The following is a 26,737-nucleotide window of genomic DNA, read 5'->3' on the forward strand; positions in this document are numbered from 1 at the left end:
TCTTTTTCTACATCTCTTGTCACAAGTCCCTGGCTTCCTAAGCAATGGACCCATGCTCTCCTTAAACTTTCTTTTGTTACTGATGTATTTAGAGTGCTTCACCTCCCACAGCTGTTTCAGCTCCAAGTGAGTTTTGGCTTTCCTGACTTCATTTCTACATGTGCAAGCAATGCCTTTGCACTCCTTTCAAGTAGCTGGTCCTGGTTTCCATCTTCCGTATGCTTCCTTTTCATGTCTGAGCTCACTCAAGAGCTCCGTGTTCATCCACTCTGGCCTTTTGCCACAGTTGCTCAACCGTCTGAACATTGTTCTTGTGCTCTGAGGAGGTTATCCTTGAAGATTAGCCAGCCCTGGGCCTTTGCTCTGCAGGGTATTTTCCCACAGATCTTGCCAAGCAGGCTCCTGAATTCTTCACATCTTAAGTCTACAGCTGTAATTCTGTTGTTTTGTTTTTTTTTTTGTCTTGCTCACTCCTCTCAGGATCTGAAACTCACAGACTTGTACTCACTGCAACTAAGACTGACCTGTCTTTGATCGTCATCCGGCAGTTTTTCTTTGTCTGTGGGTAGCTGCAGCTCTTTGAGGGGATCGAGCTCCACTGAATTCTATAATACTACAACTCAAATTTCTGGAACTGAAGAGCTTGTTTTTCCCTGTGTTGTTGTCAATTACTCAATTAAAAAAGTCATCTTGAAACCAAAGAGAAGCAAATCACTGCAGCGCCTCCAACTCATTGCATTATATAGTGGGAGAAGAGTGACTAGAAAATGGACAGAAAAGCTCAAAAGAAATAGTTCAATATCCCTCATTGATAATACCCCAGGCACTTCTTTCTGCCTATTTGGGAGGGAGAATTCATGGGATAAGGGAAAAAGAGAATGAAAGCCCTGCTGCTCATCTCTCTTCCAATTAGATGTGCTTCAGTACCAGCCAACAAGTGCCATGGCTGGATGGGCCTTTCCAAACCAAAGCTGTGCCTTAGTGTGATGTTGCACTTGTGTAAAACGAAGTGTAAGGAGAGGTTTACATACAGGAGGATGTGAATTTTATTCATCTTTAGTAGCCAGAGGTATAAATAATGGTATGGTTACACGCGTGACTACCTGCGGTGAGTTTTGTATCTGTATACAGCATGAGTATTTGTTGTCTGACAAATGTTTTTACCCTTTTCTATTTGTGATTGCACAATGAAGTGACTCAGATCGTTGGGCTAGAAGTGCTCCATGCCTGAGGGAATGCACACAAGCTAAATTAATTGAATCACCTCTTTTGCAAGCCAGGTAGTACTGGTCAGCTGAAGGACAAGCAAGCAAGCAAAAGAAACAGAAAATACTGACTGCAAGTACTTCACAGTATATTAGTATATAAACCACAATAGTATATATACACAATTTCACAACAGATGGGCTTAGACAGGTGTTTTCTATCTGTTCTTCCTAGCAGCTATGCATTTCTTTCTTTCTTTCACAGTACACATTTGGTTATGAACGTTAGTCCTGTGCAACAAATAGAATCACAGAATCACAGAATTGTAGGGGTTGGAAGGGACCTCTAGAGATCATCAAGTCAAACCCCCCTGCCAAAGCAGGCTCCCTACACCATGTCACACAGGTAGGCATCCAGGCGGGTCTTAAATATCTCCAGAGAAGGAGACTCCACACCTTCCTGGGCAGCCTGTTCAGTGCTCCGTCACCCTCACTGTAAAGAAGTTTTCCGCACATCCGTGCGGATTTCTATGCTGTAGTTTCATCCATTACCCTAGTCCTACTCCCACGCACTACTGAAAAGAGACCAAGACTCACCACTATGGCTCCAACACCTCAGGTATTTATAAACCTGGATCAAGTCCCTCTCAGCCTTCTTTTTTCAAGGCTAAACAGACCCAGTTCCCTAAGTCTCTCCTCATAGGGAGATGCTCCAGGCCTTCACCATCTTAGTGGCCGCTCTGCTGGACTCTTTCCAAGAGATCCCTGTCTTTTTTGTACTGGGGAGCCCAGAACTGGAACACAATATTCCAGATGAGGCCTCACCAGGGCAGAGTAGAGGGGAGGATCATCTCCTTCGACCTGCTGGACCGTCTTTTTAATACACCCCAGTATGCCATTGGCTTTTTTGGCTACAAGGGCACACTGCTGGCTCATGGTCAATCTGTCGTCCACCAGGACGCCTAGGTCCCTCTCAGCAGAGCTCCTCTCCAGCAGGTCTTCCCAAGCCTGTACCCGGTGCATGCAATTATTTCTACCCAGGTGCGAGACTCTACACTTGCTTTTGTTAAACCTCATCCGGTTTCTTACTGCCAGCTCTCCACCTGTCCAGGTCTCGCTGAATGGTAGCACAGCCTTCAGGCGTGTCAGCCAATCCTACCAACTTCGTGTCATCAGCAACTTGCTGAGGGTGGTCACTATCCCCTCATCAAGGTTGTTGATGAAGATGTTGAACAAGACCGGACCCAGCACAGACCCCTGGGGGACTCTGCTAGTTACAGGCCTCCAGCCAGACACCACACCGCCAACGACAACCCTCTGCACTCTGCCAGTCAGCCAATTCTCAGCCCACTTGACCGTCCACTCATCTATCCCATACTTCCTCAGCTTTGTTATAAGGATGTCATGCGGGACAGTATCAAAAGCCTTACTGAAATATATTCGAATATATTCGCCACTGGGGAATCTTGTATCTGAAAAGCCAGTGCTGAAACAGCATGCTACAGATGGAGCAACCACTGTGAGCTCAGCATCCCTGTGCCTGAGGAACTCTGCCTACAGTTTACACTGCCCTCTGCTTAGTCTCTAAATTAAATTAGAGTGATAGTTTTAACCTGTGACACTCAAAATAGTTCAGGGCATGGTTATCTGAGAGGCCACTCCCTGTGTGATACTGCTGAAGGTGGCAGCAATTGGCTGTATTCAAGCTCTCAGCTCTTTCCTTTAAAAGACAGGGCTGTGGCTGCAGAGAGTTTTCTTGCAGCGTCCTCAACCCTGTGGTCTGGTACAGCAAGACACCTCTTTCCAGCCCTCAGAGGAGAGGTATGGTAACAAATACTTTGTGACTGTTCTTTGCTGTGGAGTGTGTTGTTGGGAAGGGATAGATGTAGATAACACTGGCAAGATTTGGGGGTTTTGAATTATGAGAACTGTGCCTGCGTAGAAAACACATTTCCTTCCAGCATTCTGTTATAGTCATGCATGAGAAATATATATTCCATTTACCTCTCAGTTTCTGACAGTGAAAATTAAAAAGCAAACACTGGTCTTACCAAAGGCAAAGGTGTTCTGTGGGATTAGTTAAAACTTTACAGCAAAATTAAGCCAATGTAATATTGTAATTTAGCACCTTGCTTAAATTGTGATCACGACTGAAATTCTTCAGAGTTTTGAGATAGATTATTATTTCTAATAGGTGAAGAAATAGCCAGTGAAAGATAGAGCAACATCTAAACAATTTTTCAGGTGTTAGGAGAGAGTGCAGTCTTCTCCTAACAGATGGTTTCATCCCAGCTCTGCAATGGCCCTGTGGTAATTAAAGGGATTTTTTATATAAAAGTAATGCTAGGAAAGATATGCTAATATTTTCAGCTGTCCATGATGTGGCATAGTAGTAGGGATTAAGGAAAATCAAGCCTGTAAGCACAGGAGGATTATAAGCATTCCCCACAGAGCAATTCGTACAAAGACAGGTGGGCTATGTCCCTCTTCACTATAAATGTGGCTGTTGTAAATGAGAGCCTTAACATTTGAATGGCTGTAATTGAATAAGACCGGTCCCACCCAAAAGTACTGAGGAAGGATAAACTGTGAATAGTAAATGATTGTTTGTCCTGGGCTGTACATCGCTTCCCCCAGCTAGTCCTTAACATTTTCTGAGAGGAGATAATGGAAGAATAGAGTCTATTGCTGATTACCCCCAAACAAGGGAAACAAGTGACAGCCAGTAATATGTAAATATTGAAAACATTTATTTTGCCATTATTAATTTGTTTATATAAAGTACATTCAACACTGATGTCCCTCTCTGTGAATGGAGAAACTAAGTAGAGTGTGCTTTGGACAAAAGGCTGGAAACCTCAGGTGCACCTCAACAATGACATACATAGGCACAACAGGAAAAAAAGGGGAAAAACATGATAAAATACCCATCTTTAGGGATGTCCAAAATAGCCACTTTGAGAAAGCTTGGTCATGATGCTTAATTTTACTAAAGAAAAAATTGTGGAATAACTAAAATAACAGATTTAGTAGAAGTGGTCCATTTGTTTCAACATAGTTTCCCAACAGGCACTAAAAGAATCCTGTGGAGGGTAAGAAATACAACTCTATTCCAGGCAAAAGAGTTGTTTAACAGGAATGAAAAGCACAATTGTACAACTGTTTGAAATGTTTCTTAACAGATCCTTTAAAAAACAAAGACGATGGTGAAGATTTGCTGTTCTCTCCTCCTGTTAAGTTTGCTCAGTGTGCAGCTAAAAGCCAACCCTGGACTCAAAGTGAGGATCACCCAGAAGGCCTTGGAGTATGGTAGGTGTGCTGAAGTACGTGGTGATATTGCACTGAATCCTGATATGACAGACATCTTCAATAGTGAGGGCAGTGGGAGGAAATGAGCTGGTCACAGGCTATGGAGCAAAGTTAAGAGCACAATAATTCATCCACATCCATCCCATCAGCAGGCAGTGTTTTAAAATCTGCTAACCTGGAAGCACATAAATATAAACCCACTGTCACTATCAAAGGCAACTGAACCAGTCCTTCTCTTCCTGCAGCCAAGGAGGTTGGACTGGAGATCCTGAAGAAGAATATGGAGAAGGAGCAATTCCCTGATTTGACTGGCTATGAGAGATTTGGGCTTGGTAACGTCAACTACAACATCTCGAGGTAAGTAATAATCCTAGAAAAATAGTTCTGGTAATATGCTACTGTTATATTTAGTTCTGTGCATGGATTAAATGGGAGTGTTGATGTGTTTTACAGTAATTTTCACTTAAAGTAGGACACGTGCAGCTTACATCCAAAGCCTGATGAAGCTGAAGCAAAAACTCTCAATTAACTTCTGTTTGGATAAAGTTATCTCATCTAATTTAGTCAGCTAAGCCCTTGCTATGATCAGTGGAGAAAGATTTACAGGTATCAAGTCCTTCTAAGGCAGCTAGCCTTACAGTGCACAAATCAAGCAGAAATATTGCATGTTTTGAAATACTAAAAGGGACAAAACTGCAAAATGTGGGGTCTCCATACATAAACACACAGGTCAGTGTATAGATATAGCACTTTTAGGTGTTTAGCTTGCAGTGTTAAGTTCATTGGGTGCCTTGTTGGTTGCTCAGCACTCAACAAATATGCTTTAATGACTTATTTTTGCAATGTAAAACTAAATGATAGTGTAAGAGTGGAGTGGCAGTTATTGTAGCCTGAAAAAGTGCAAGCAGGACAAATCAAGTAACATCTGAAGTTACTTGAAATACTCATCTTTATTTTTGTTTTTCTCACCTTTATCTTTCTCATGCTCTAGAATAAGAGTCACTGCTGTTGAATTCCCCAACGTTTCCATCTCCCTCATGCCCAGGAGCGGGGTAAAACTGGTGATTAGAAATGCTTCTCTCACCATCGATATGAACTGGAACATAAGGACCTGGATGTTGTACGTGTAGCCTTGTGTGTTCTGGGATTTTTCTTGATAAAGAATATAAAAAAGCAAAGAGTAGTTTGTCCTGTGGGTTCTTCATGGCCAAAGGTGCTCTTTAACAGCTCAGAGCAGAAACCCATTAAGTCTGGTCCTCACCGACAGGAGAGGTAGTAGGTCTACCTACAACATAGTTCAAGTAAAGGCATGAGCTTCAATGCAGCTCACAGACCAAGGACAGAGACCCTCACTGAGGCTTTTCACAGCTCTTTCTCACAACCAGGCTATGAAGTTTGATCAAAAATCCCATGAGCACGGGCTGCCAAACCCCTGGGACTGCGGCAGTGGGGAGGGCACTCCAGGCCCTGAAATAGGTTTGCTCTTTAACAGACATAATCCAGTCACCCTCTGATATGGACATGTCTTGTAACAACACACAAACTACTTTAGAACAGTGAGTTACCTGCTTTTCCTAATTCAGCATATTTCAAAACTCCTAGCATGGAAACTTGTGTAGAACACACGATTTGTTTTCTCTATGAGCAACACAATGAAAAGTATTCAGATAAACATCTTCATCTTCAGTGAACAGCAAGAGTCCATTTAAACCTTAGAAAGCCTTCAATGTTCACTAAAATAGGCATTTCAGTTGTTTATGTACTTCTACTTCATGCAGCAAAGACGGCGGAAGAAGCACAGTGCATATTTCCAAGGTGTTTGTTACTGCAATGTTTTCAACACCCCTGGATAGAATGGGTCATACTTCAATACCGCTAATCAGCTGTCATACGACTCCTGGTGATACAGACATCAAATTGAATGGAAAAAGTGGGTAAGTGCAAGAGATCTGTGTACATGCTGGGAGAAAATAATTGTCAGTGAGTGGCACAAAGACAGCTTCGCAAAATAGGACAACTAGAATTGCTTTTGGGTGTCTATAAACAACACAGGTGAGAATCAGGGCCCTAATCTAGTGCTCAAGTAGCCAAGATTAACCTCTGTTCTTGTACTTGTGCACTGTAATTTGAGTATAGATACAGCAACTTCTGTCAAATCAAAGATTCCCTTGTGCTTCTTCAACACAGAATTCTTTCCAAATACAGCTCTGATCTTCAACTCTAGGTAGAAGCTACATGTTCGTACTATGCTTTATGTACTTCAGATCAGAAAGCTATAAAAACTTAAAAGAACCAGGCTGCTGTCTGTCATTTCTCTGGATATAAACCCATGCAATGTGATTTCTTAGTGCACAGACAGTTTGCCTTGTGCTTACACATACACGATGGTGCTAATATAAAGCAATTATTGTTTATGATGATGAACCCAGTCTAATCACTGGGTAAATTATCTCCTTTTCTGTGGTAGATCCCTGATTGCTCTTGAATTTCAGAAAGCTCCCGTGTGTAGAAGTATATCACACTTTGAAACCATTGAAGTCATGTTCCACAGAGATATTGGATTTCCTGTTAATGGCTGTAGTACTTGACCCATGAATTGTGTTTTGTTTTGTTTTGTTTTTTTCTTTTCCTGTAGCTTCCTGCATGATTTCTTTATCAAATATCTGAAGAAACCCATTCACAGGAGGTTGGCCACTAATGTAAGCCTTTCACATTGTGTAGGGGAGCATTTAAGGAACATCACATGTCAGCACTGGGAACTTGGCAAAGGATGAACTAGAAGAATTACAGTTTGGTTCTGGCCTGATCCACACAGTTATTGCTTTGCCAGACAGAAAAACTTCCAGATAAAATGTTGAGTTTGTGGCTAATATTAACTGATCCAGAAATAGGTGAGGTTCAACCAGAGCCAGAATGTGCAGTTATTCTCCCATTCCAATGCAGTACAGGACTGTGCCTGTGTACATACAAACATCCTGGTTGTCAGGTAGTGTTCATACTCAGCAGGTAAAACGTACTATGTGACACATGGATTTCGTGATGCACCATCTGATAGTATGACTTATTTAAACCTTATGGTTTCAAAGAGATGAGCACTTGTGACAACATCCTGCCTATCGCCTCTAAGAAGGTAAAGCTATGTTCCTTCAGAAATGGGTTTTTAGTGCATTGAATCACCTCCTGCACCCAATAGCTGAAGAAAAACAACCTTAGGTGTTTTTGACAACTGCTGAAATTGTAACATAAGGAGACAGATTTGCTAGCACACTGGTAAGAGGTGCATACAGTTCCATGATAGTCATGCTGTAACTTGAGTATGCTTTTATGCAGTCTTGTCCCAACATCAAATCTGGGATCCGGTTGATAGCTAAGGACCTCCAATCACTGAACGGTGAGTCACCAATGATATATTTTCTTTCTGTCTCTGACCTGTCCAGTGGAATTCTGTAGTTTCCTTAGCAGCAACTGGATAGCAAAGCCTCCAGGAGCTGTATCAGACCCCACATTCTGTCTGCTCCTTAACTTAGAAGACCACAGGTAAATAAAAGGACTTACAGTCTGAAGCCTGCCCTCTTAGCCTGCCTGGAAATTTAGGACTTACTTGCATATTTATAGAACTTCCCAAAAACAGAAGAAGAAAGCTTACAAGTTCCTTTTAGATATATCTTTCTGAAAAGAAAAGAAAAGAAAAGAAAAGAAAAGAAAAGAAAAGAAAAGAAAAGAAAAGAAGAGAAAAGAANAAAAGAAAAGAAAAGAAAAGAAAAGAAAAGAAAAGAAAAGAAAAGAAAAGAAAAGAAAAGAAAAGAAAAGAAAAGAAAAGAAAAGAAAAGAAAAGGGGAAAAAAAAGTTTGTTAACCATTTTAGTTTAGATTTGCAGGAAGCAGGCAAATTGCTGGGTGGAAACAATCTGTAAAACACAAATGCCTAAATAGACCAGGCACCCACCTTTTTCTGGGGAAGTATTTGCAAATCAGGAGTACTTCAGGTGCTCTCACGCTGTTTAACAAGAAGGCCCAGCATAGCTTATGGGCATTTCCTTTTTCATTTGGTAAAACAAAATTCACTTTTCTACATTGAAGAAAATATTAGGCAAGCTAAAATGATGCTTTGAAGAACTTACCAGTAAAATGTCAAGCCTCAGGTCAGAATATGTGTTAGGATGTCACAGGTTGTTTTTCCCTACCCTTTGGAATGTTTGTCATTTTCCTTCAGATGCTGATTTAGTTTTAATGCACATAAAATTCACTCTGTGGTTGTATAATATTGGGTCTTTTGCCTTATTTACCATATGTACAGTCCCAGTGCGGATTGATGATTTGGCTGAAATTGACTACTCCTTAAACAACTTGGAAGTATTCAGACCACACATTGACATGGACTTAAAGGTAACTGCTGTAGCGTTATTTGTCAGGATTGCAAGAAACAACAGAAAAATAAGTGTTAGATATGCAAGTTTTGAGTAATGTCAGTGGTACTGCAAAAGATAACAAGAGTGATTTTAAGATTGTCTGACTTTTTCTCTTGTGCATTCTTTCATCTGCACGCATTACTTGCTGATTTTTTTACCTCAGTCATTTTAAAGATCCATCTTGTAACTGAGACCCTTGGCTGGCTCTGGGCAACAGTTTATAAATCTAAAGTCTTGGAAATGGGGAAAAGAGATAGTGAAGCTTTTCAAAGTCATTCAGTACTTAAGTCCTTCATATGAGGTGGTAGAATGTTTTCAGTAGGTGAAGCACTAGAGCTCCAGGGTGTAATACAAGTCCTATGTACTTATACAACAGATGCATAGCTTAAGCAAAGGGAAAAAAGTCTGTGGTCACTTCAAAGTCGTGTTTTGATTCTGACTTTTTGTGTTAAATCTCTGAATCTACATTTCAGGGGATAGTCTACCCAGCTGGAAATTATACTGGCCCTCCCTATGTGGCAGCTCCCTTTGCTATCCCGGACCAAAACGACTCCATGCTCTACCTTGCCTTCTCCGAGTATTTCTTTCAGACATCCTTATTTTCTTACTACACAGCAGGGGCCTTCAACATCACCATTGAAAAGGAGGTGAGTAGGACACAAGAATGGGCTCAGAGTGGCTCTGTCATTCAATGTGGAGCCTTGACATGTCAACTGTCAGTATGCAATAGATTCACTGCTAGTTGGGCTGTGAAGTCCTGAGCCAGTAGAGCACAAATGCTTGGGTATTGCAATGTTCTTGTTTTATGCCCAGTACAGACTCCTCAGTCCATGGCCAGGAATGCCTCGTTCCACTGTATAAAGTACTTTGCTACACAAAAGAAATTTATTATAGACCTGTGGAATAGCCAAGAGATGGTCACATAACTTACTCTGGACAATTTAGCTGCCTTAGTGGCTTTTTCCCAAGGGGTCTTTACAGAGAAAAAAAATGCTACGGGGATGATGGAAGCAAAGCATAAGACAAAACACAACAGCTATAGCTTGGGCGTAGGCAAACTTGGCTATATAGTCTACAGGAGGTTCACTAAGTCCCCATACCTACGGATTGCCACCCAAACTAAGACAGTATGAAGCATTTGCTTTCCCAGGAAGTACCTTGACATGAGTTACTGGGAATAAGCTTTAAGTATATTGAGTCTCTTAAGAATATTTCAGAGAACAAAAGGTACAAAGCCAAAGATCCATTGAAATGACAGTAACAATGCATTAAAGAACAGCTGAGAATGAAGGTCAAACCTGGTAAACTCATTTCTTTTATCTTTATTCTTTCCCCCAGACTTGCAGATATTTAAATATAAATACTGAGATGTTTGGTAGTATCATCCCCGAGGTGAGTGTCATTACTTTCACAAACTGTTAGAAAACTGCCCAGTGTGAGTGTTGTGCACCTCAATACTGGTGTTCCCCAAAGGTTTTGTAGGTGCAGTGGGGCTCCTGCACTGGAGAAATGGGCATATGCATGCATGGTAGCAGCAGAGCAGATGCACCTTGTCACCTCCCATCCCCACAGTAAACTGAATGACTATCATTGCCAAACTTGGCCATAATCTTGTGCATCAGTCTTTACTCTGGGCACTGTTTCAAGCTTACAGCTTGAAATTGTCATATGGTCTTTATAAAATGCCATGAGCATGGACATTAATATCCACTTTCCTATTCTAATTAATGAACTTGTGAACCTATGCACTCTTTAGGCAATGGGGAGTCTGAGGCTCCTCAGAGGACAGTCTGCAGCAGGTACCTGTCCTATGAGATGGATTAATCTCAAAGTGAATGTCCTCTGAGCTCCTTTACTATTACTTAAGTGTCACATTTTGTTCCGTTTCTTTCCTGTATTCACAGACTAATATTTAATTTAATTTCTCTAAAAGTGATGCAGAGGAAGTAATATTTCTAGGGTGGAAAGAACTTACCATTTCTTTCCTGATTTAGCCAAGATTGGTGATTTATCACCACTGAGAATTTATATTTCCAGCTTGTATTAAAGAATTTGATGTTAGCAACTGTTCTTAACCTCATCTTAAAGAACCGATAGCTTTGAGAAAGAGAAAATGTAGTATTCTAACTTCTTTTATAAGAAGAGCATTTCTCTGACTTTTTTGATCTTTGCCTTGGAATCCTGCAGATAGCCAAATACTCAGTTGTACCGTATCCAGTTATGGTGAAGCTGATGGCCACTGAAATACCTCTCGTCAGCTTGCAGCAGGATTCTTTTACTCTAGAGATTCTGGAATCCATGGAGGTGTTTGCTGTTCTACCAGACTCAAACAATCAGTCATTGTTCACAGTGAATGTAGTAAGTATAGTAAACGAGGTAACATTTAACTCAGGGTGGAGTATACCTGTTCATTCCTGCTGTTAAATTTCTCTTTAGCAAAGGACCATATTTTTAGCATTAAAACGCGCAGGTTCCCTTTAGTCATTGGTGATGTTGTGTGGCCCCACTTTAACCAACAGGAAGGGGAAGATAAATGAGAATCCAAATAAATTGACATTGATTAACTAAAGATTTGTTCTCTGGGATGGCTTTTGTAAGCATAAGCCATGTCCCATGAATCTTGTTCTTCTAACTAAAAATGGCCTTGATTAGTGAAATCCCATTATCCACATTTCACCTCACTGTGGGGAAACCCCATATACACAAAATAGCTCCTGTACACAACCAGGAAGATGGTGCTTCTGCATCTGTGACTAATTCTCAGCAAGGGTTCTCTTTTCTGTGTCTGGAAGCCCATGGTTTCTCTCTTCTGCAGGCAGCCAACACCAGCGTTGCTCTGAATGTCTTTGACCAGAAACTCACTGGCTCACTATGTCTGAACAGGTAATTAAACAAGGTTGGCCTGAGCCCATCTGTAAAACAATGCTAGCAATCTCAGCACTGCAGTTTTGACATGTGATCAGCTAACTATAATTTACTTTCTCCTCTGAGCTAGGTATGCAGGGCAGTTATGATGATCATGAACAATTTGAGAGCTTCCCTCGTTCCTTTCTGGCTAGTTATGATACATCCGCTTCCTAGTCTATCTGCATGGGGATCCAGGACACAGAAAAGAACATTGATACCTGCAGTTTTCCCTATGTTGAAATAGGGAGAGATGCCCCTACAGAAGCACTGCAGTGTCTGGACTTCAGAAGGCCAGAGCAGAGAGGCTTGAACATTAAAAAGTCCTGTAAACCACAACCTCATAGCTGAGAGTTGGGTCCCTTATGTCACAAAGCACTCCTTGGGAAGAAAAAGAATGTGCAAACTCTTTCAGGACACAGCTATGTTAGGGATGTAAAGAGGACGACATTGATAGTATTTGTTTCTGGTTTTGTTTTTTTCCCAGAAAAATTAAGAGGAAAAAAAGAATCTGAAGCATGCAAGTAATTGGATACTTGAATATGTATGGAAAAGTATAAGCATTTGAAATAGGAAACATTGACATCATCATCACCATACTGTGAAAAGTTATTCTTCCCATCCCTGGAAAGGCTCACATCAAAATATTGTGCTTATGTAACAAAATCCTTGCAAATGTTCTGAGACCGTGCACATCCTTAATGTTGGCCCTAGTAACATCAAATACTGACTGGGTTTCCAAAGCACAGCACAGAAGAAGTGCGCTCACATCCCTCCCTACAGCCCTTCTAAGATATTTCTGCATTCATGCTTAACTATGCCCTAAGAGAATCACATCTTTCTCAAGCAAAAGATACTGCTTCAAAAGTCTCCTTACAGATGTTTCATAATGCCTAGAGCTCTGAAGCAGTGACTGTACATCTAGAATAGTACGTGTTTGTCTTCTCTAGTGACTCTCTCATTTTATTTCTTTCCCTAAGGCTGCAGTTCTCCCTCATCCATTCCAATGTTGGCTCTTTTGAGGTAAGCAGATAGTTAAAGCGCATAAGAAATACAAACCAGGACTATCAGTGATGTCAAGGCTAAAGTGTAAGCAGCTAATATTTATCTCTATTCCTAAATAATTTGGTTTCATTCCTGGATGTCTCTTTTCCTGTCTTCTAGCAGACACCTCTCTCCTGTTGACTAAATAATTAAAAAATAAAAGTTTATTCTTTGGGGCAAGTTAGTGTTGTGAAAACTAGATATTCTGAAGTTTTCCTGACTGATGTATCATACTTTACCAGTAACTAGAGAGATGTCTCAAATCAGAGCCATGGAATGCACAGCAGCAATCTGAACTCCAGCAGGAGGTGGAGCGGTGTGCTGCTATCTGAGCAATCACGTGTATGAGTGAGCTGTTTACATTTTGCATCTCATTTCTGCATCAAAGACTTAAGATCCAGAGGCTACTTTAGCTTAAGACTCTCTGGAGCTAAATGGAAGCCAAAAGCTGAAAGAAAGCCTACAGACCTCACCCAGAATGTGGGAATGATGATTCTGTCACTATCAGAAAATGATGCTTAACTCAGCTTTTTTGTCTGTGACAGATCTCATTTCTGGAGAACGTCCTGTCTTATATTTTACAGACTGAAGTAATTCCATCAGCCAATGGTAAGGCTATAACACCAACCTGTATCATGTGGTTGAAACACCTGAGGGATGGGATGCTATTCAGAGAAATCCAGGCAGGCTTGAGAAGTGGGCACAGGAGAACTTCATGAAGTTCAGCAAATCTAAATGTGAGGTCTTGCACCTGGGTTGTGGCATCCCCTGCTGTCTTCCAAGCTAGGGGATGAAAGGATGGAGCACGGCCTTGCTGAGAAGGACTTGGAGGTATTGGTGCATGGCAATTGGATGTGAGCAAGCAATGTGCCCTCACAGCCCAGAAAGCCAACTGTGTTCCAGGCTGCATCCAAAGCAGCATGGCCAGCAGGGCAAGGGAGAGGATCCTGTCCCTCTGCTCTGCATTGGTGAGACCTCACCTGGAGTACTGCGCCCAGATGTGGAGTCCTCACAGTTCAGGAGAGACATGGAACACATCCAGAGGAGGGCCACAAAAATGGCCCATCCAAGGGATGGAACACCTTTCCTGTGAGGATGGGTTGAGAGAGCCAGGGCTGTTCAGCCTGGAGAAAAGAAGGGTCCAGGGAGACATGAGAGTGGCCTTCCAGTATCTAAAAAGAAGCTGTAAGAAGGAATGAGACAGACTCTTTAGCAGAGTCTGACAAGGAGGAATGGTTTCAAACTAAAAGAGGGGAGATATAAGAAAAATGCAATCATAGTTATAGCAGCGAAGTGAAGCAAGGTAGTGAAGCACTAGAACACGTTGACTCCAGATCCTTGGAGATACCCAAGGTCAGGTTGGTGGGGCTCTTAGCACCCTGCTCTAGCTGTAGGTGTCCCTATTTGTTGCAGGGGAGTTGGACTAGATGTCCTTTAAAGGTACTTCAAACAATTCGTCCAATTCTATGATTCTGTTCTTCTAAAAATCAGCTAAACGCTTCCAGCAGAGTGGGTGATTCTAGGAACTTTGGACTTTCTGCTGAAGTTACAGGTTCCTGTTAACTCAGCTGGAACGTCACCATCATCCAGTAAGCAGTAGAACAGGAAGACAGATTGGTAGGGTTCTAATTGCTGAATAAACAGGAGGTCACTGAAGAGCAGACATTTATTATCTTTCTAACGCAGCCCTAAATCATCCTGTTTGTCTTTTCCCTAAGCTAAACTATCCAGAGGATTTCCTCTTCCCAATTTGGCCAATGTTACCTTGACAAGACCTCACATCACGATCGCACAGGTGAGATTTTAACATTCTTATGGAAAATGGTTTGGGGTTTTTTGTGGGTGTTTGTTTTTCCAGCAGCAGGAGGAGCATTTCTGTGACTGTTCTCCCCACAGGGATACGTGTTGATTTCTACCGATGTTCACTACAAACACTGAAGGAGAAGAATAAGCGTTAAGCGTGAAGCTCAAATAACGGGACTGTTGAAATAAAGCCTTGCCTACACACTGCTTGTGTCTCATGCGCTTCCTGAAAGGTGCCGCCGCCTCTCACAACAAGTACGTTGTGAGTACAGCTCTATGCATAGGCCAGGTTAGGGCCTGCCCAAGCTGAGGAGGAGAACGGCGCTCGGAGGGAGAGTGTGGCAGCACGGCCCGTGCTTCTCCGCATCCCCAGCGTCCCGGCTTGTCGCACGCAGCGCTGCCCTCCCCCTCAGCTGAGCTGAGGAAGCTGAGGAAGGCCCGGCCGCTCCGCCAGGGGGCGCGGGCGGGCGGAGTAGGTTTGTCCCTCGGCGGCTGCCGTCCCCATCCGCTGAGGTGTCGTGGCCCGCGGCGGCCGCCGTCGTGTGTCGCTGTCGGTCGGTGCCGGCTGTGGGGATCGAGGCGAGCGGAGTCACCATGAGCCGCAGCTACAACGATGAGCTGCAGTACCTGGACAAGATCGACAAGAACTGCTGGCGGATCAAGAAGGGCTTCGTGCCCAACATGCACGTGCGTGGGGGGGGGGTCTGAGGGCTGGGGACGGGGGGGAGAGAAGGAAGGCAAGTTGCCGGGCTCTCTGACCGCTGTCCCTGCAGGTGGAGGGTGTTTTCTACGTGAACGACCCGCTGGAGAAGCTGATGTTCGAGGAGCTGCGCAACGCCTGCCGTGGGGGAGGTGAGTCCGGGGAGCGGGGCCCGCGCGATGAGGGCTGGGCTGGGCCGGGCCGGCAGCGCGGTGCTTTCCCTACAGCTTTCTCTTGTCCAGGCCAAACCAGCCCGGCTCCCTCAGCCTGGTGAGCTGGTATTTTGAGCAGCCCCTTCAGAAAGTACCTCCTTGTGATTGCCATCTGATTACTGGCATGTTTTGTCTTCGTTTGGTTTGAAGGTGCGGGTGGATTTTTGCCTGCTATGAAACAGATTGGGAATGTGGCTGCACTGCCTGGAATTGTTCATGTGAGTAATTGCTCTGGAAAGTTGCTTTGTGTTCCTGCTTGTCATTGATGATGGGAATACTGCTGTGAGAAGGTGTTTGGATCAGAGAGCTCTCTAGCACAGTTGGTGTGTTGGGAAGCTGGATCGGAGTGTTTGCAAGGACAGGCTGTGAAACTCAGAAAGGGGAGTATCCACTTATTTCATGGACTGCCTTTCGATGTGAAGCCTTGTTGGCTTTGCTTTATGCTATTCCAGTTGCTTTAGCCACTGTTTTCCCACTGTTTTGTTTTTTAATCCTCTCTGCTGACCTGCAGTGCATGAAGAAGAGAGGAGGGAGCAGGAGGTGATGCTGTTATTTGTGTTACTGTTGCTGCCCTCACCTTTTCACTCTTTTTAATAAGATTTCTTGTTGATTGTAAGGGGAGGGGAAAGAAGCATATAAGCCCTGAAAAACTGTTCTCCTCTTCATGTATAGCAGCAGGTTAACACGTTCAGTGGGTTTCAGAAAACAGACAGAATGTTTTGAGTCCTATTTGCAGCATCACAATCTGAAGAGTTGTGTAGATGCACTCTTTAATTGGCAGTAATCTGATAGGTTCAATTAAAAGTAACTGTTATGAATTGACTCAGCTCCTAATTTATCTTGTTGTATTGAAAGAATGATTTTTTTCTGCCTAGAGCACAAAGTTTTAGGCCAACATTCAGTGACGTAGCTAAGAAAGGAAAGTGCTGACTGTTGTATGGTCTTATTCCATTGCACTGACTTCCTTCTTCATTAAATTTGCAGCATTTAAGTATTGCTGATGGCACGTAACAGGGACAGACTCGTCTTCAGTCTTATGTCTCTGCTCTGTGCAAGTTATTGCCTACAAAGATGTCAGTGCAAAGGCTCTTTAGTTCAGGGATAAACTACATTTCAGTTTGCCATCGCCGTTCCTACACTTGGGTGTTTGTTTTTGTCCCTCCTGGGTCAGTCTCAGGAGGGGCTACTCAGCTGACTAGCCTCAATCTTGCTTCAGGGTGAGATGAGCTGCTCTCTGCTTTCTTTGATGGTCTCTCCTATAAACTGTAGGAGTTTAGATACCTGAATTCAGATGTCTGCTCCATCAGAACATCCTTTCTCTATCTGGTGTATTGGTCTGTATATGTGACAACCTCTAACACAAGGCAGAGCATAACCAAGATGACTCTTAGTGCAGTACAAAGTTTGAAGAACTTTGAAATTTCCTTTGTTTTCTTTCAGAGATCCATAGGCCTGCCAGATGTCCACTCTGGCTATGGCTTTGCCATTGGCAACATGGCAGCCTTTGATATGAATGATCCAGAAGCAGTGGTGTCACCAGGTGAGATTACTTTAGGATTGACTTAGTCTGCACTGAAGAAGGTCTGTGTTGGCTTAAAAATACATGGCAAAATGGCAGATCTTTATGGTACTTTATATGCAGAATAAAGACAAAAGATATCTGAATTACACAGAGTTAAAAGACACTTAAATTTCTATGCTCAGGACCTTTATTCTTCATGAAGTGAGTGGTTATTCTGTAAGCATTTGAACAGTACAGAAAAATTACCATTATGTTATTGGCTTGGGCTTGCATCCCTCAGTCTTGAAGGGAGAGCACGAGACTTTGGACTTGGGTTTCACCACGTTGATAAAGAATTGACTCTTCTCTTTGAGCAAGATTTGAAGCCCCTTTTTAAGAACATTTCTATATTGTTAAAAACGTAACCTTCCTATATTTCTGACTTTTTAATGTACAACTTGGTCTGCAGTAACTGATGGTCTACAGGTGCTTTTGTGGTTGTATCTGAGATTAATGTTTTAGGCCTTGCTGTATTCAAATCATGTGTTCCCAGTGGACTCTTGAAATCTATGGCTTCTTGTAAATCTATTAAAATGAAACTTAATACAGTTCCCAATATTTTCATAGAAGATGTAAGATCACATCATTTGGTACGTGCTCCCTGTTAGCAAAGATGTTGATTTAAGATTAATGTTAATCTCATTTTTATTATCCTAATGTTTGGCAAACACTCACCATTAGCGCACTATTAACCGTATGGCTCTTCTTACACTGATACAGGTGGTGTCGGATTTGACATCAACTGCGGTGTCCGCTTACTGCGAACAAATTTGGATGAAAGTGATGTGCAGCCTGTGAAGGAGCAGCTTGCCCAGGCTATGTTTGACCATATTCCTGTTGGTGTCGGTTCAAAGGGTGTCATCCCCATGAACGCCAAGTAAGAGAACAACTTTGTGTGCACGTCACTGCAGTGGTCATCTCTCATTTTTATGGAAGATTCAAGGGCGGGAGGCTTAGCCTTTCTGCATATGTGCTTCTCCAGGAGGAGAGCCATCGGGTGTCTTAGGACCATACCTAGTTGAGTTTTGAGTATTTCCAAGAATAACATGCATGTATGTGTTTCCTAATTGCAGGGATTTGGAAGAGGCTCTAGAGATGGGTGTAGACTGGTCTCTCCGGGAAGGCTATGCCTGGGCAGAGGACAAGGAACACTGTGAGGAGTATGGAAGAATGCTGCAGGCTGATCCCAATAAAGTCTCTTCGAGAGCAAAGAAGAGGGGGCTGCCTCAGGTAAAGCTGTGTTTCAAGAGGGTTTTGAGTGCTCCCAGGGTTCAAAGTGAAAGATAGTGGGTGGTTTCCTGACTTTGCCTTTCCTTGAAACTTTGTTCTTAGCAGGTGAAAAGGTGAGACAGTGGTGCTATTTCTGATGAATTCTTGGCAGAGTTTGAACGCAGGGAAACATGATAAATGTTGGGCTTACCCAAAGTACCTGGGGCCATCAGGTTTTCACCAGTTAACACTCAGTAACTGGGATTCGTGTTTGCTGGCATGTCCCTGTCCAGATGTCATATTGTTGAGAGACAAGCTGTTCTGTAACTTTTCTCCTTGTTTGTATAGGGAGTTAATAGAAAGGGAAGGAAAGATACTACAATAAATGTGACTAACTCAGAACTCTGAATTACAGTTCAAGGGTTTCTATGTGTAGTATGTCATTGCTCTGAGTGAAATGCTTTTGAGATAGCTGTAATAATGCTCTGATTACTGAAACTTGATTTTATATGATTTGAGTGTTATGAATTGTGCTGCAATACATTACAAGATTTTAACCTGAAAATGATTTTACCTCCTCAATTTTCTCATTTCTACCTATCAAATAAGTAATCACCTGTTACTAAGTCAGAAAAAAAATGGGTCTTAGAAATGGAACATCTTGCTTTAATCTGCTGAAAAGGTTTAATAATGTAGTTAATAGGATATTCTAGCTTCTTCATGGGGTTAGAAATAAGTGTAAGGCAATGTCTGCCTTGTCTCTACAAACAGGATGGATTCTCAATACTCTACTTTCCCTGTCTTTTGACTAGACCTAAGTAAGTTGCAAAAAAAAAGTGGCTGCACAGACTGTAGATTCTTGTCCTTCTGTTTAATCCTGGTCTTGTTCAAGCAGTAGAATTTGTTATGAATCTGAACAAAGATGGCTACAATAATGCTACTGTGTTCTGCTTCCTTTTAGTTTACATTTGTTTGTTTTCCCTGGAAGAACTTCTAAAACTAAAACCTTTGTAGCAATTTGCCTTTTTGCCCATGTTCCCATGGCTGCCTTACTAAACACTGTCTGATCTTCATGTTGTGATTGGCAGCTGGGGACCCTGGGAGCAGGAAATCATTATGCTGAGATCCAGGTTGTGGATGACATTTACAATGAATATGCTGCCAGGAAGATGGGCATCGACCACAAAGGACAGGTTTGCGTCATGATCCATAGCGGCAGCAGAGGTTTGGGCCACCAAGTTGCCACAGGTATGGTCTGACTGGCATGGGTACCTGGAGTAAAGCAAACTGGTCAGCATGTTCTTACCAGTGGCTTGTAAACGCCAACACCATAAAGCTTTTCTTATGGTGTAACTGTCAGTCTATTCTGAGTTACCTTGGCAGGGGTTGTCTCCCTATGTTCTCCCTTTCCCCAAATACCATGTATCAACAGGCTGAACTGCATTTGTCTAAGCAGAGAATTCTTTCTGGTTCACGTCAGACCTGCTGAACCTCAGACTGTTCTTTCTAAAAATAGTCAGGGAATGCTGTTTGCAAACAACAATATTCTGCCACAAAATTACTCTACTGTTTGAGGGGAAGCTGTAGGTCTGACCGCTGGGCAGATGCGTTCAGTTTTAGAATATAAATTGTGGACACTTGTGTTAATCCCATAGACTGAAACAAAACGAAGAAGTCACGTAGAAATCTGCTTATTTCCTAGATGCATTGGTGGCTATGGAGAAAGCTATGAAACGGGACAAAATCATAGTGAATGATCGGCAGCTAGCGTGTGCCAGGATTGCCTCTGTGGAGGGACAGGATTACTTGAAGGGAATGGCAGCTGCTGGAAACTATGCGTGGGTCAACCGCTCTTCTATGACTTTTCTAACAAGACAGGTATGAGCAGAGTTGCCTCTGATGTAAATATTGTGGTACGCATCATGCTTTATTCTAGGCATACACATGCACAGTGCTGCATCATAGAATCACTGAGGCTGGAAAAAACTGTCAAGGTTAACCAGTCCAACTGTCCACCTATCACCAGTATTTCCTCACTGAACCATGGCCCTTGGTACAACATCTAAGTGTTTCTTGAACACCTCCAGGGATGGTGACTCAGCCACCTCTCTGGGCAGCCTGTACCAGCACCTGACCACTCTTTCAGAAGATATTTTTCAGAAGAAATTTTTCCTAATATGTGACTTTCAATTTTGTGCTTCTTAAGTCTGTCTAGAAAAAGCAGCTTGCACAGAACTGTAATCAAAGCAGCCTGTGTAAATCATAGAACCGTAGAATAGCTTGGGTTGGAAGGGGACCCAAGGATCAACACGCTCCAACCCACCATCATAGGCAGGGCCACCAACCTCCAGATCTGGTACTAGATCTGGTAAAACTTCTCAGCATCACTGAGAAGCCATTTAAACAGTGTTTTCTAAAATGCCTCATACTGGAAGAAGAGTTTGCAAGAAGACTGTCCTTTTAACCTACCAAAACCATCTTTTTCTGAGTTGCCAGAATTTGTCTGGCTGATAATAGATTGAATTCTAATGTTAAAACTGTTGATGGGCAGATGAGTCCAGACAGTCCATTTCTGTCATGCTCGACACTGTTGTACTTAGTTTAATCATGGCTGAATTTGACCGAGGATTCTTACCTGCCATACCAAGTGTTTAGGTCACTGACTTACCAGTAAGAAACATTTTCAAGCAAATCTGTTGCTTTTATTTCTAGAAGTATTGTTTAGCTTCTGTGTGTACACTGCAGTTCACCTCTTGTATTCCATGTTGGGGTTTGTTCTCATTTTAGGCTTTTGCCAAAGTCTTCAACACAACCCCAGATGACCTGGATATGCACGTTATCTACGATGTGTCTCACAACATTGCCAAAGTGGAGCAACACGTAGTGGATGGGAAGGAACGGACTTTGCTGGTGCACAGAAAAGGATCAACCAGAGCCTTCCCTCCTCACCATCCTCTTATTGCTGTTGATTATCAAGTAAGTTTAGCTGTAGGAGAACAGAAGAGAATTTTGGGATGAATCAGATAATTCTAGGGTATTTAAAAGAGATCTAAACTTTGAGAGTTTCTTTTCTGAGTGAATAGCCCTGGAAACCTTATGGAATGGCAAAATTCTGCTTGTGTGTGTATATATGATCTTTGGGATATTAAACTCAGTCTTGCACTCCGCAACTGCAGTGGCTGATAGATCATTAAAGTTTTATAATTATGGCAGGCTGCAGTCATTTGCCTTGTCTGTCTGTTGGACCTAAGCCTTTTTTGATATACTGGTGTACATCTTTCAGTGCATTTTGGTATCCAGAATCCTTGATACCAGGTATCTGAGGAAGGCAGTGCTCTGAGGGAATGTAAATCTAGCTTTTTTTTTTCTTTTTTTTTTTTTTGGGGGTGTAGTTCCTCTCAGATGTTTATTAAGAAACATTTGTTTAGGCTTTTCCTTGGTGGATTAAGACTTGTTTGTATCCACAGCTGACTGGACAGCCTGTTCTGATTGGTGGGACTATGGGCACGTGTAGTTATGTCCTTACTGGCACAGAGCAAGGCATGACTGAGACGTTTGGAACTACTTGCCATGGAGCTGTAAGTGGAAAAGCATTTCAGGAAGATGTTTGAATGGGAATTTCATCCAGTGAACAAGGTTGTTTAAAGGGCCATTTGGTGTCTGATTTGTTTGTTGGTAATACAGGTGTCCTTACCACTGTAGTTCAAGCCCAGGAGGATCGCAGGCTGGAAGTCCTCTTTGTCTCTTATTGAGTGTTTTTTACTACTCCTACAGAAAATGTAGGGGGTGCTCCTTTATATGAAGCAACAGTTAATACAGATGTATTGGGAATGATCTCCTCCTTCAAAATCCTGATATCTGAGCTAGCAAGAATTCATGATGTTGAGGCTGTTCATACAAAACTCCTCAGTTGTTGGAAGGAGATATTTTCTCCCTTTTATTTTATGTCGTGAGACAAGGATGACTGAGGAAAAGGAAGTTTCCAGTAAAACTCTGAATCATGAGCACTGTCTGACATGGTGTGGGCAAAAAGGCTACTGTGTTTTACATACAGAACTTTTCTAGCCATAGTACCAGATGTGTGATTATGCAGAAGCTTGTCATCTGAAATCTAAATTCATTTCCCATTTTATGGCTTACTCTGGTCTGTGTCATCAGCTATTCTATTGGCTGATATGTAATGACTAGAGATTATATGTTGGATATAGCACCAGATGTTATTACATATAGTTTTCTTGTGCATATCTGTTGATTTCTTTTTCATGTAGTAAGAATAGAGTGCTGTTTTTCCAAACTACCACAAAAAAATACAGAACTAACTAATCTACTTTCTAGGGCCGTGCACTGTCTCGAGCCAAATCTCGACGTAACTTGGACTTCCAGGATGTACTGGACAAGCTGGCTGACATGGGCATTGCCATCCGTGTTGCTTCTCCCAAACTGGTCATGGAAGAAGTGAGTTTAATACTTTGTTAGCTGAGAGGGGAGAAGAGAATCTTGCTCCTTGGCTGAATGACCCTCTGTCACATGGTTCTTGACAGTGCTGAGTAGTCCCTGCTTGAATATATATACAGCTTCTGCAATTTCTGATAGACTTACCTACTTTTCTGGAAAATAATATGAAGTTTTCTCTGTCCCCAAAGTCCTGACATAAGTAGATTATTTGGCAGGTTCAAGGAGTGTGGTTTTTTTTTCCCTCTTCTCCTGCCTGACAATAGAGGTAGTAACCATCTGTGCTGAAAAATCTTTATGGGACCATCACTGAAGTTGTTACCGTTTATGGGTTCTCTTCCTTCTAAATGATGTTCTCCCAGTTTTGCATTTAGTGTATGCTGTAGTTATGTAGATTCATAGCAGTGTATGAGAGGGGTCTGCCTTTTAAAACAAAATCCTCTTTTTTCTCAAGAAGAGGAGAACTTTGGCTAGAGAACTTTGATTGTTAGGACTTCAGTTATGATTAACATGTCTCTTGTAAACACAGCTTAATTTGTGCAAGCATATCAGTCATTTATAACTGTGCTTTTATGGGTGTTAGGGCTGTACAAACCTGCTGATCTTATAATAATCTCCATTCAAGGGTGGTTTCCTAATAAAATGCTGAGGAGGAGCTCAAGAGCTCAGCCTTGTTTCTTGTCACTGAGAGGCAGTGAAGATAAATCCAAAAGGCTGTCTGGAAGGAGGAAGTTGGAATGACTTCCTGTCAAATGCTGAGTTCCAGAATTACTGGCTGCTGGGTATTGCATTATCTGAGAGCATGAGGAAAACTGAACCAAAACAGCCAGTACCTTATCTGAAACGTGGTAAAAGTTTAATTGTAAAACTGAATATACCTTAGATTTTGCATGTCTGAAATGTCTAGATTTTGAATATCTTCACCTTTTACAACCTCAATGCATATGATTCAGATTTTGTGAAGAAAGGAAGGGATATCCAAAGCCTGTATCCAGCTACCTGTGACTGTGCTGTTTACAATGTTTGCTTTTTCTCTCTTTTCCCTCCAGGCACCAGAGTCTTATAAGAATGTGACGGATGTTGTTAATACCTGCCATGCAGCTGGCATCAGCAAGAAAGCCATTAAGTTGAGACCTATTGCTGTTATAAAAGGCTAGGAACTGACGAGGCAGCAGAAACCCACCAACATCTTCAGGCCTTCTGCAAAACTTCTGCAAAATCATCATCTTTCCATACCTTTGGACTCCATCATCTACTCAGATACTACATCACTCTTATGGAAACACAGCAGTTGAGGATGCCCCTATTTTTAACCACATCTAGGCATAAATAATAGTTCCACCTCCTTGTTATATGGTGTTTGTTTCTTATGGAAACAGTAAAGAAATCACTCTTGTTTTGTTTTCTATGCAGTTTCTCCCCCAATTTGGCTGGTTGTTCCAAAGGCAGAACTTCTGACTTTGCTGAGTTATCACTAATTACTGTGCTGTAAGACCACCGCCATCAGCAAAGGTGACATACAAACCAGACCTCCCATCTCTGCACCTGAGTGCCTGGAGCTCTTTCCGTGTACAGAAGTACCGTGACAGGCAGGGTATAGCACCTCTGGGCAGGGAGAGGTCCCTCTGTTTGCAGATATCTATATCGTTGCATGTTTTCTGGCAGTTGGGTAAAAAATACGGAGTTGGGAGTGGTCTCCCACTTAGGTTGAGAGGGACTAGCTGGGCTTGAGGTGCAGTCTTCTCCTCTCCCCCCACCCTCTACCACGTACCACAGCACCTGATGTGCTTGGCTGTGCCTAAGCAGGTGTCTGCAGTATTGTGTAAATGCTGGTAGAAATTGGCAGGTTATTTAGAAAGACTTTGTTTGCCTAATAAAAGTTGCAACTTTGCAAGTTGGAAATGTACTAATCCAATATTTTGAAAAGTCCTTAGCATCTGATAGTTGGGTTGGATGGTGTTGTTCACCGTGTCCAGTGACTGATTGAAATGAATCCGGCTGCAGTGTTGGGCCCAGTAGGATAAGACTGCTTTCAGCTGATGATATTTCTTTAAATAAAACTGGAGTGGGAGCTGACCATCCCCACTAGATCATATTGAATATTATAAATAAAATGGGAAGATGGACACTACAGTGTGTCTGTGTCATGTTTATTCTGTGGCTGTTGTCCATTTCTAAGTGTATATATCAGCATGGAACCCAGGACATTTGGTGACTTCAGCTGATGGACCTTGCAAAGAAATGTGCTGGTGGCAGGTATTTTTGCAGGACAGAGGAGGAAACCTGTAAGCCTGTATACAGACACAAGAGGGCAGCAGGAGAAAAAGGCAGTGCCTAACTAGTTGGTTCAGTCATTCAGTTGATTCAGTACGATGACCTGCAGCAGAAAGTTTGCTGGCCCCTGGGGCTTAACTTATAAATGGTCTTGCCAAAGCAGTGCTACTTCTGCCTCTAGGAGGTGGCAGGTATCATTTCTGGTGACAGCACCTTCCTGCAGTCTGCTTGCAGGGCAGTGCTACAGAACATGGGCTGTACAGCTTCCTCCTTTGCCAGGAACCCCGCTGCTAATGGTGCACTCGGAGCTTTGTGCAGGTGCTGTTCCTGCACCGTTAGTGCAGCAGACAGAAGACTGCTTTGGGTTATTCTGTGACTGAATGAGTCTCATCCCAGGACCCAGCAAGGTGCAGACTTGTGCAGTGTTTGCTCCCATACCAGCTGCTTGGGAAACTGGCATCTAACCAGCGTCACTTTTATCACCACCATGAGTCTTAGGGGAGGTTTTTCTGCTATCTCTGTGCACTCCCCACTTTACATGCTGCTCCTTGCACGCTCCGCTTCCTCCTCTCCCGGTGGTCCTGGGCTGGTGGCCTGGCCCAGGAGGAACAAGTGATCTCTGACACATCTCTGGCACGGGCCTCTTCTCTGCTCTCCTTTGTTCCTCCCAAACATAAACACACTTAACTGGCCTCTTCTCCCCTCTCCCCTCCCACCAGCCTTCAAAGCATGCAGACATAGATATCCCTCCCACAGCAAGTGCCAGCATGCTCCCTTCTCGCAGAGGGAAGGCTTCAATTACACTCAGGCCCTGCCCGGAGCTGGCATTTGCTTTACTCTGAGCACTGTCCTTGCTTGAGTGGCTCTGATTGCCACTGCCTCACATTCTTTTGGGAGGTTTTTCTTTTCTCTTTTGCCTGGAGAGGTGGCGGTGGGGCAGATAAGGGAAAGGCTGTGATGCTGAAGGCACCTGCAGCAGGTGCTTTGTCCTCAGTGCTGCAGGAGGCGGTGGGAACCTCCTGGCATCCTCGAAGCACTGAGAAGTGCTCACTGAGTTTGCAGATAACACTAAGGAAGAGTTAATCTGCCTGAGGATATGAAAGCTCTACAGAGGGATCTGGAAAGGCCAGATCAATGGACTGAGGCCAGTTGTATGGGCTTCAACAAGATCAAGTGCTGGGGCCTGCGCCGTAATCACAACAACTACATGCAGCGCTGCAGGTTTGGGACAGATTGGTTGGAAATATACATGGAGGAAAAGAACCTGGGGCTTTAGCTGTGGCACAGGCTGCCCAGGGAGGTGGTGCAGTCACTGTCCCTGGAGGTGTTCCAGAACCGTATGGATATGGCACTGAGGGATGTGGTCAGTGGGCATGGTGGGGATGGGCTGATTGTATGACTAGATGGTTTTAGAGGCCTTTTCCAGTCTTAATGATTCTATGATACTTTAATGGAGGATTCAGATCTCTGAATTCTTCCTTGCCTGGAGTAAATGAGGGATTGCATAAAGCCTGGCCTCTATTCTTCTGTGTTAACACTAGCGCCTGAGCATGCTTCTGTCCCAAGATTTCACTCTCTGTCTTTCTTAGTCTGTGTGTAGTCACTTGGGTGCACAAGGCCACTCTGCTCACAGTAAAGGCAGTGGCCGTGCAGGCT

The 26,737-nt window shown here is 42.9% G+C and overlaps 2 protein-coding genes across 2 annotated transcripts; both read left to right on the forward strand.

Moving 5' to 3' along the window:
* The first annotated feature begins 2,619 nt into the window (after window positions 1-2,619).
* On the forward strand, window positions 2,620-14,880 carry LOC107314491 (BPI fold-containing family C protein-like). Its single transcript, XM_015863737.2, has 16 exons — window positions 2,620-3,026; window positions 4,388-4,514; window positions 4,760-4,871; window positions 5,506-5,634; window positions 6,293-6,448; window positions 7,150-7,213; window positions 7,845-7,905; window positions 8,811-8,899; window positions 9,396-9,569; window positions 10,261-10,314; window positions 11,110-11,280; window positions 11,738-11,805; window positions 12,807-12,849; window positions 13,416-13,479; window positions 14,589-14,665; window positions 14,767-14,880. Exons 2-16 carry the CDS (start codon window positions 4,409-4,411, stop codon window positions 14,806-14,808), a joined length of 1,410 nt encoding a protein of 469 aa, XP_015719223.1. The 5' UTR covers window positions 2,620-3,026; window positions 4,388-4,408; the 3' UTR covers window positions 14,809-14,880.
* Window positions 14,881-15,169: 289 nt separating this feature from the next.
* RTCB (RNA 2',3'-cyclic phosphate and 5'-OH ligase) lies at window positions 15,170-24,938 on the forward strand. Its single transcript, XM_015863722.2, has 12 exons — window positions 15,170-15,360; window positions 15,447-15,525; window positions 15,736-15,803; window positions 17,026-17,125; window positions 17,867-18,023; window positions 18,220-18,376; window positions 19,444-19,603; window positions 20,058-20,233; window positions 21,143-21,331; window positions 21,823-21,933; window positions 22,691-22,810; window positions 23,857-24,938. Exons 1-12 carry the CDS (start codon window positions 15,268-15,270, stop codon window positions 23,962-23,964), a joined length of 1,518 nt encoding a protein of 505 aa, XP_015719208.1. The 5' UTR covers window positions 15,170-15,267; the 3' UTR covers window positions 23,965-24,938.
* The last annotated feature ends 1,799 nt before the right edge of the window (window positions 24,939-26,737 follow it).

This window comes from Coturnix japonica, chromosome 1, assembly GCF_001577835.2.
Source record: "Coturnix japonica isolate 7356 chromosome 1, Coturnix japonica 2.1, whole genome shotgun sequence".
In the NCBI taxonomy this organism is placed as follows: domain Eukaryota; kingdom Metazoa; phylum Chordata; class Aves; order Galliformes; family Phasianidae; genus Coturnix; species Coturnix japonica.

Coding starts and splice junctions, on each gene's coding strand:
- LOC107314491 (XM_015863737.2), top strand. CDS start 4,409: ATGGTGAAGATTTGCTGTTCTCTCCTCCTGTTAAGTTTGCTCAGTGTG. Junction 11,281..11,737: donor CATTGTTCACAGTGAATGTA/GTAAGTATAGTA, acceptor TCTCTTCTGCAG/GCAGCCAACACCAGCGTTGC. Junction 11,806..12,806: donor GGCTCACTATGTCTGAACAG/GTAATTAAACAA, acceptor TCTTTCCCTAAG/GCTGCAGTTCTCCCTCATCC.
- RTCB (XM_015863722.2), top strand. CDS start 15,268: ATGAGCCGCAGCTACAACGATGAGCTGCAGTACCTGGACAAGATCGAC. Junction 15,804..17,025: donor CACTGCCTGGAATTGTTCAT/GTGAGTAATTGC, acceptor GTTTTCTTTCAG/AGATCCATAGGCCTGCCAGA. Junction 20,234..21,142: donor TGACTTTTCTAACAAGACAG/GTATGAGCAGAG, acceptor TTCTCATTTTAG/GCTTTTGCCAAAGTCTTCAA.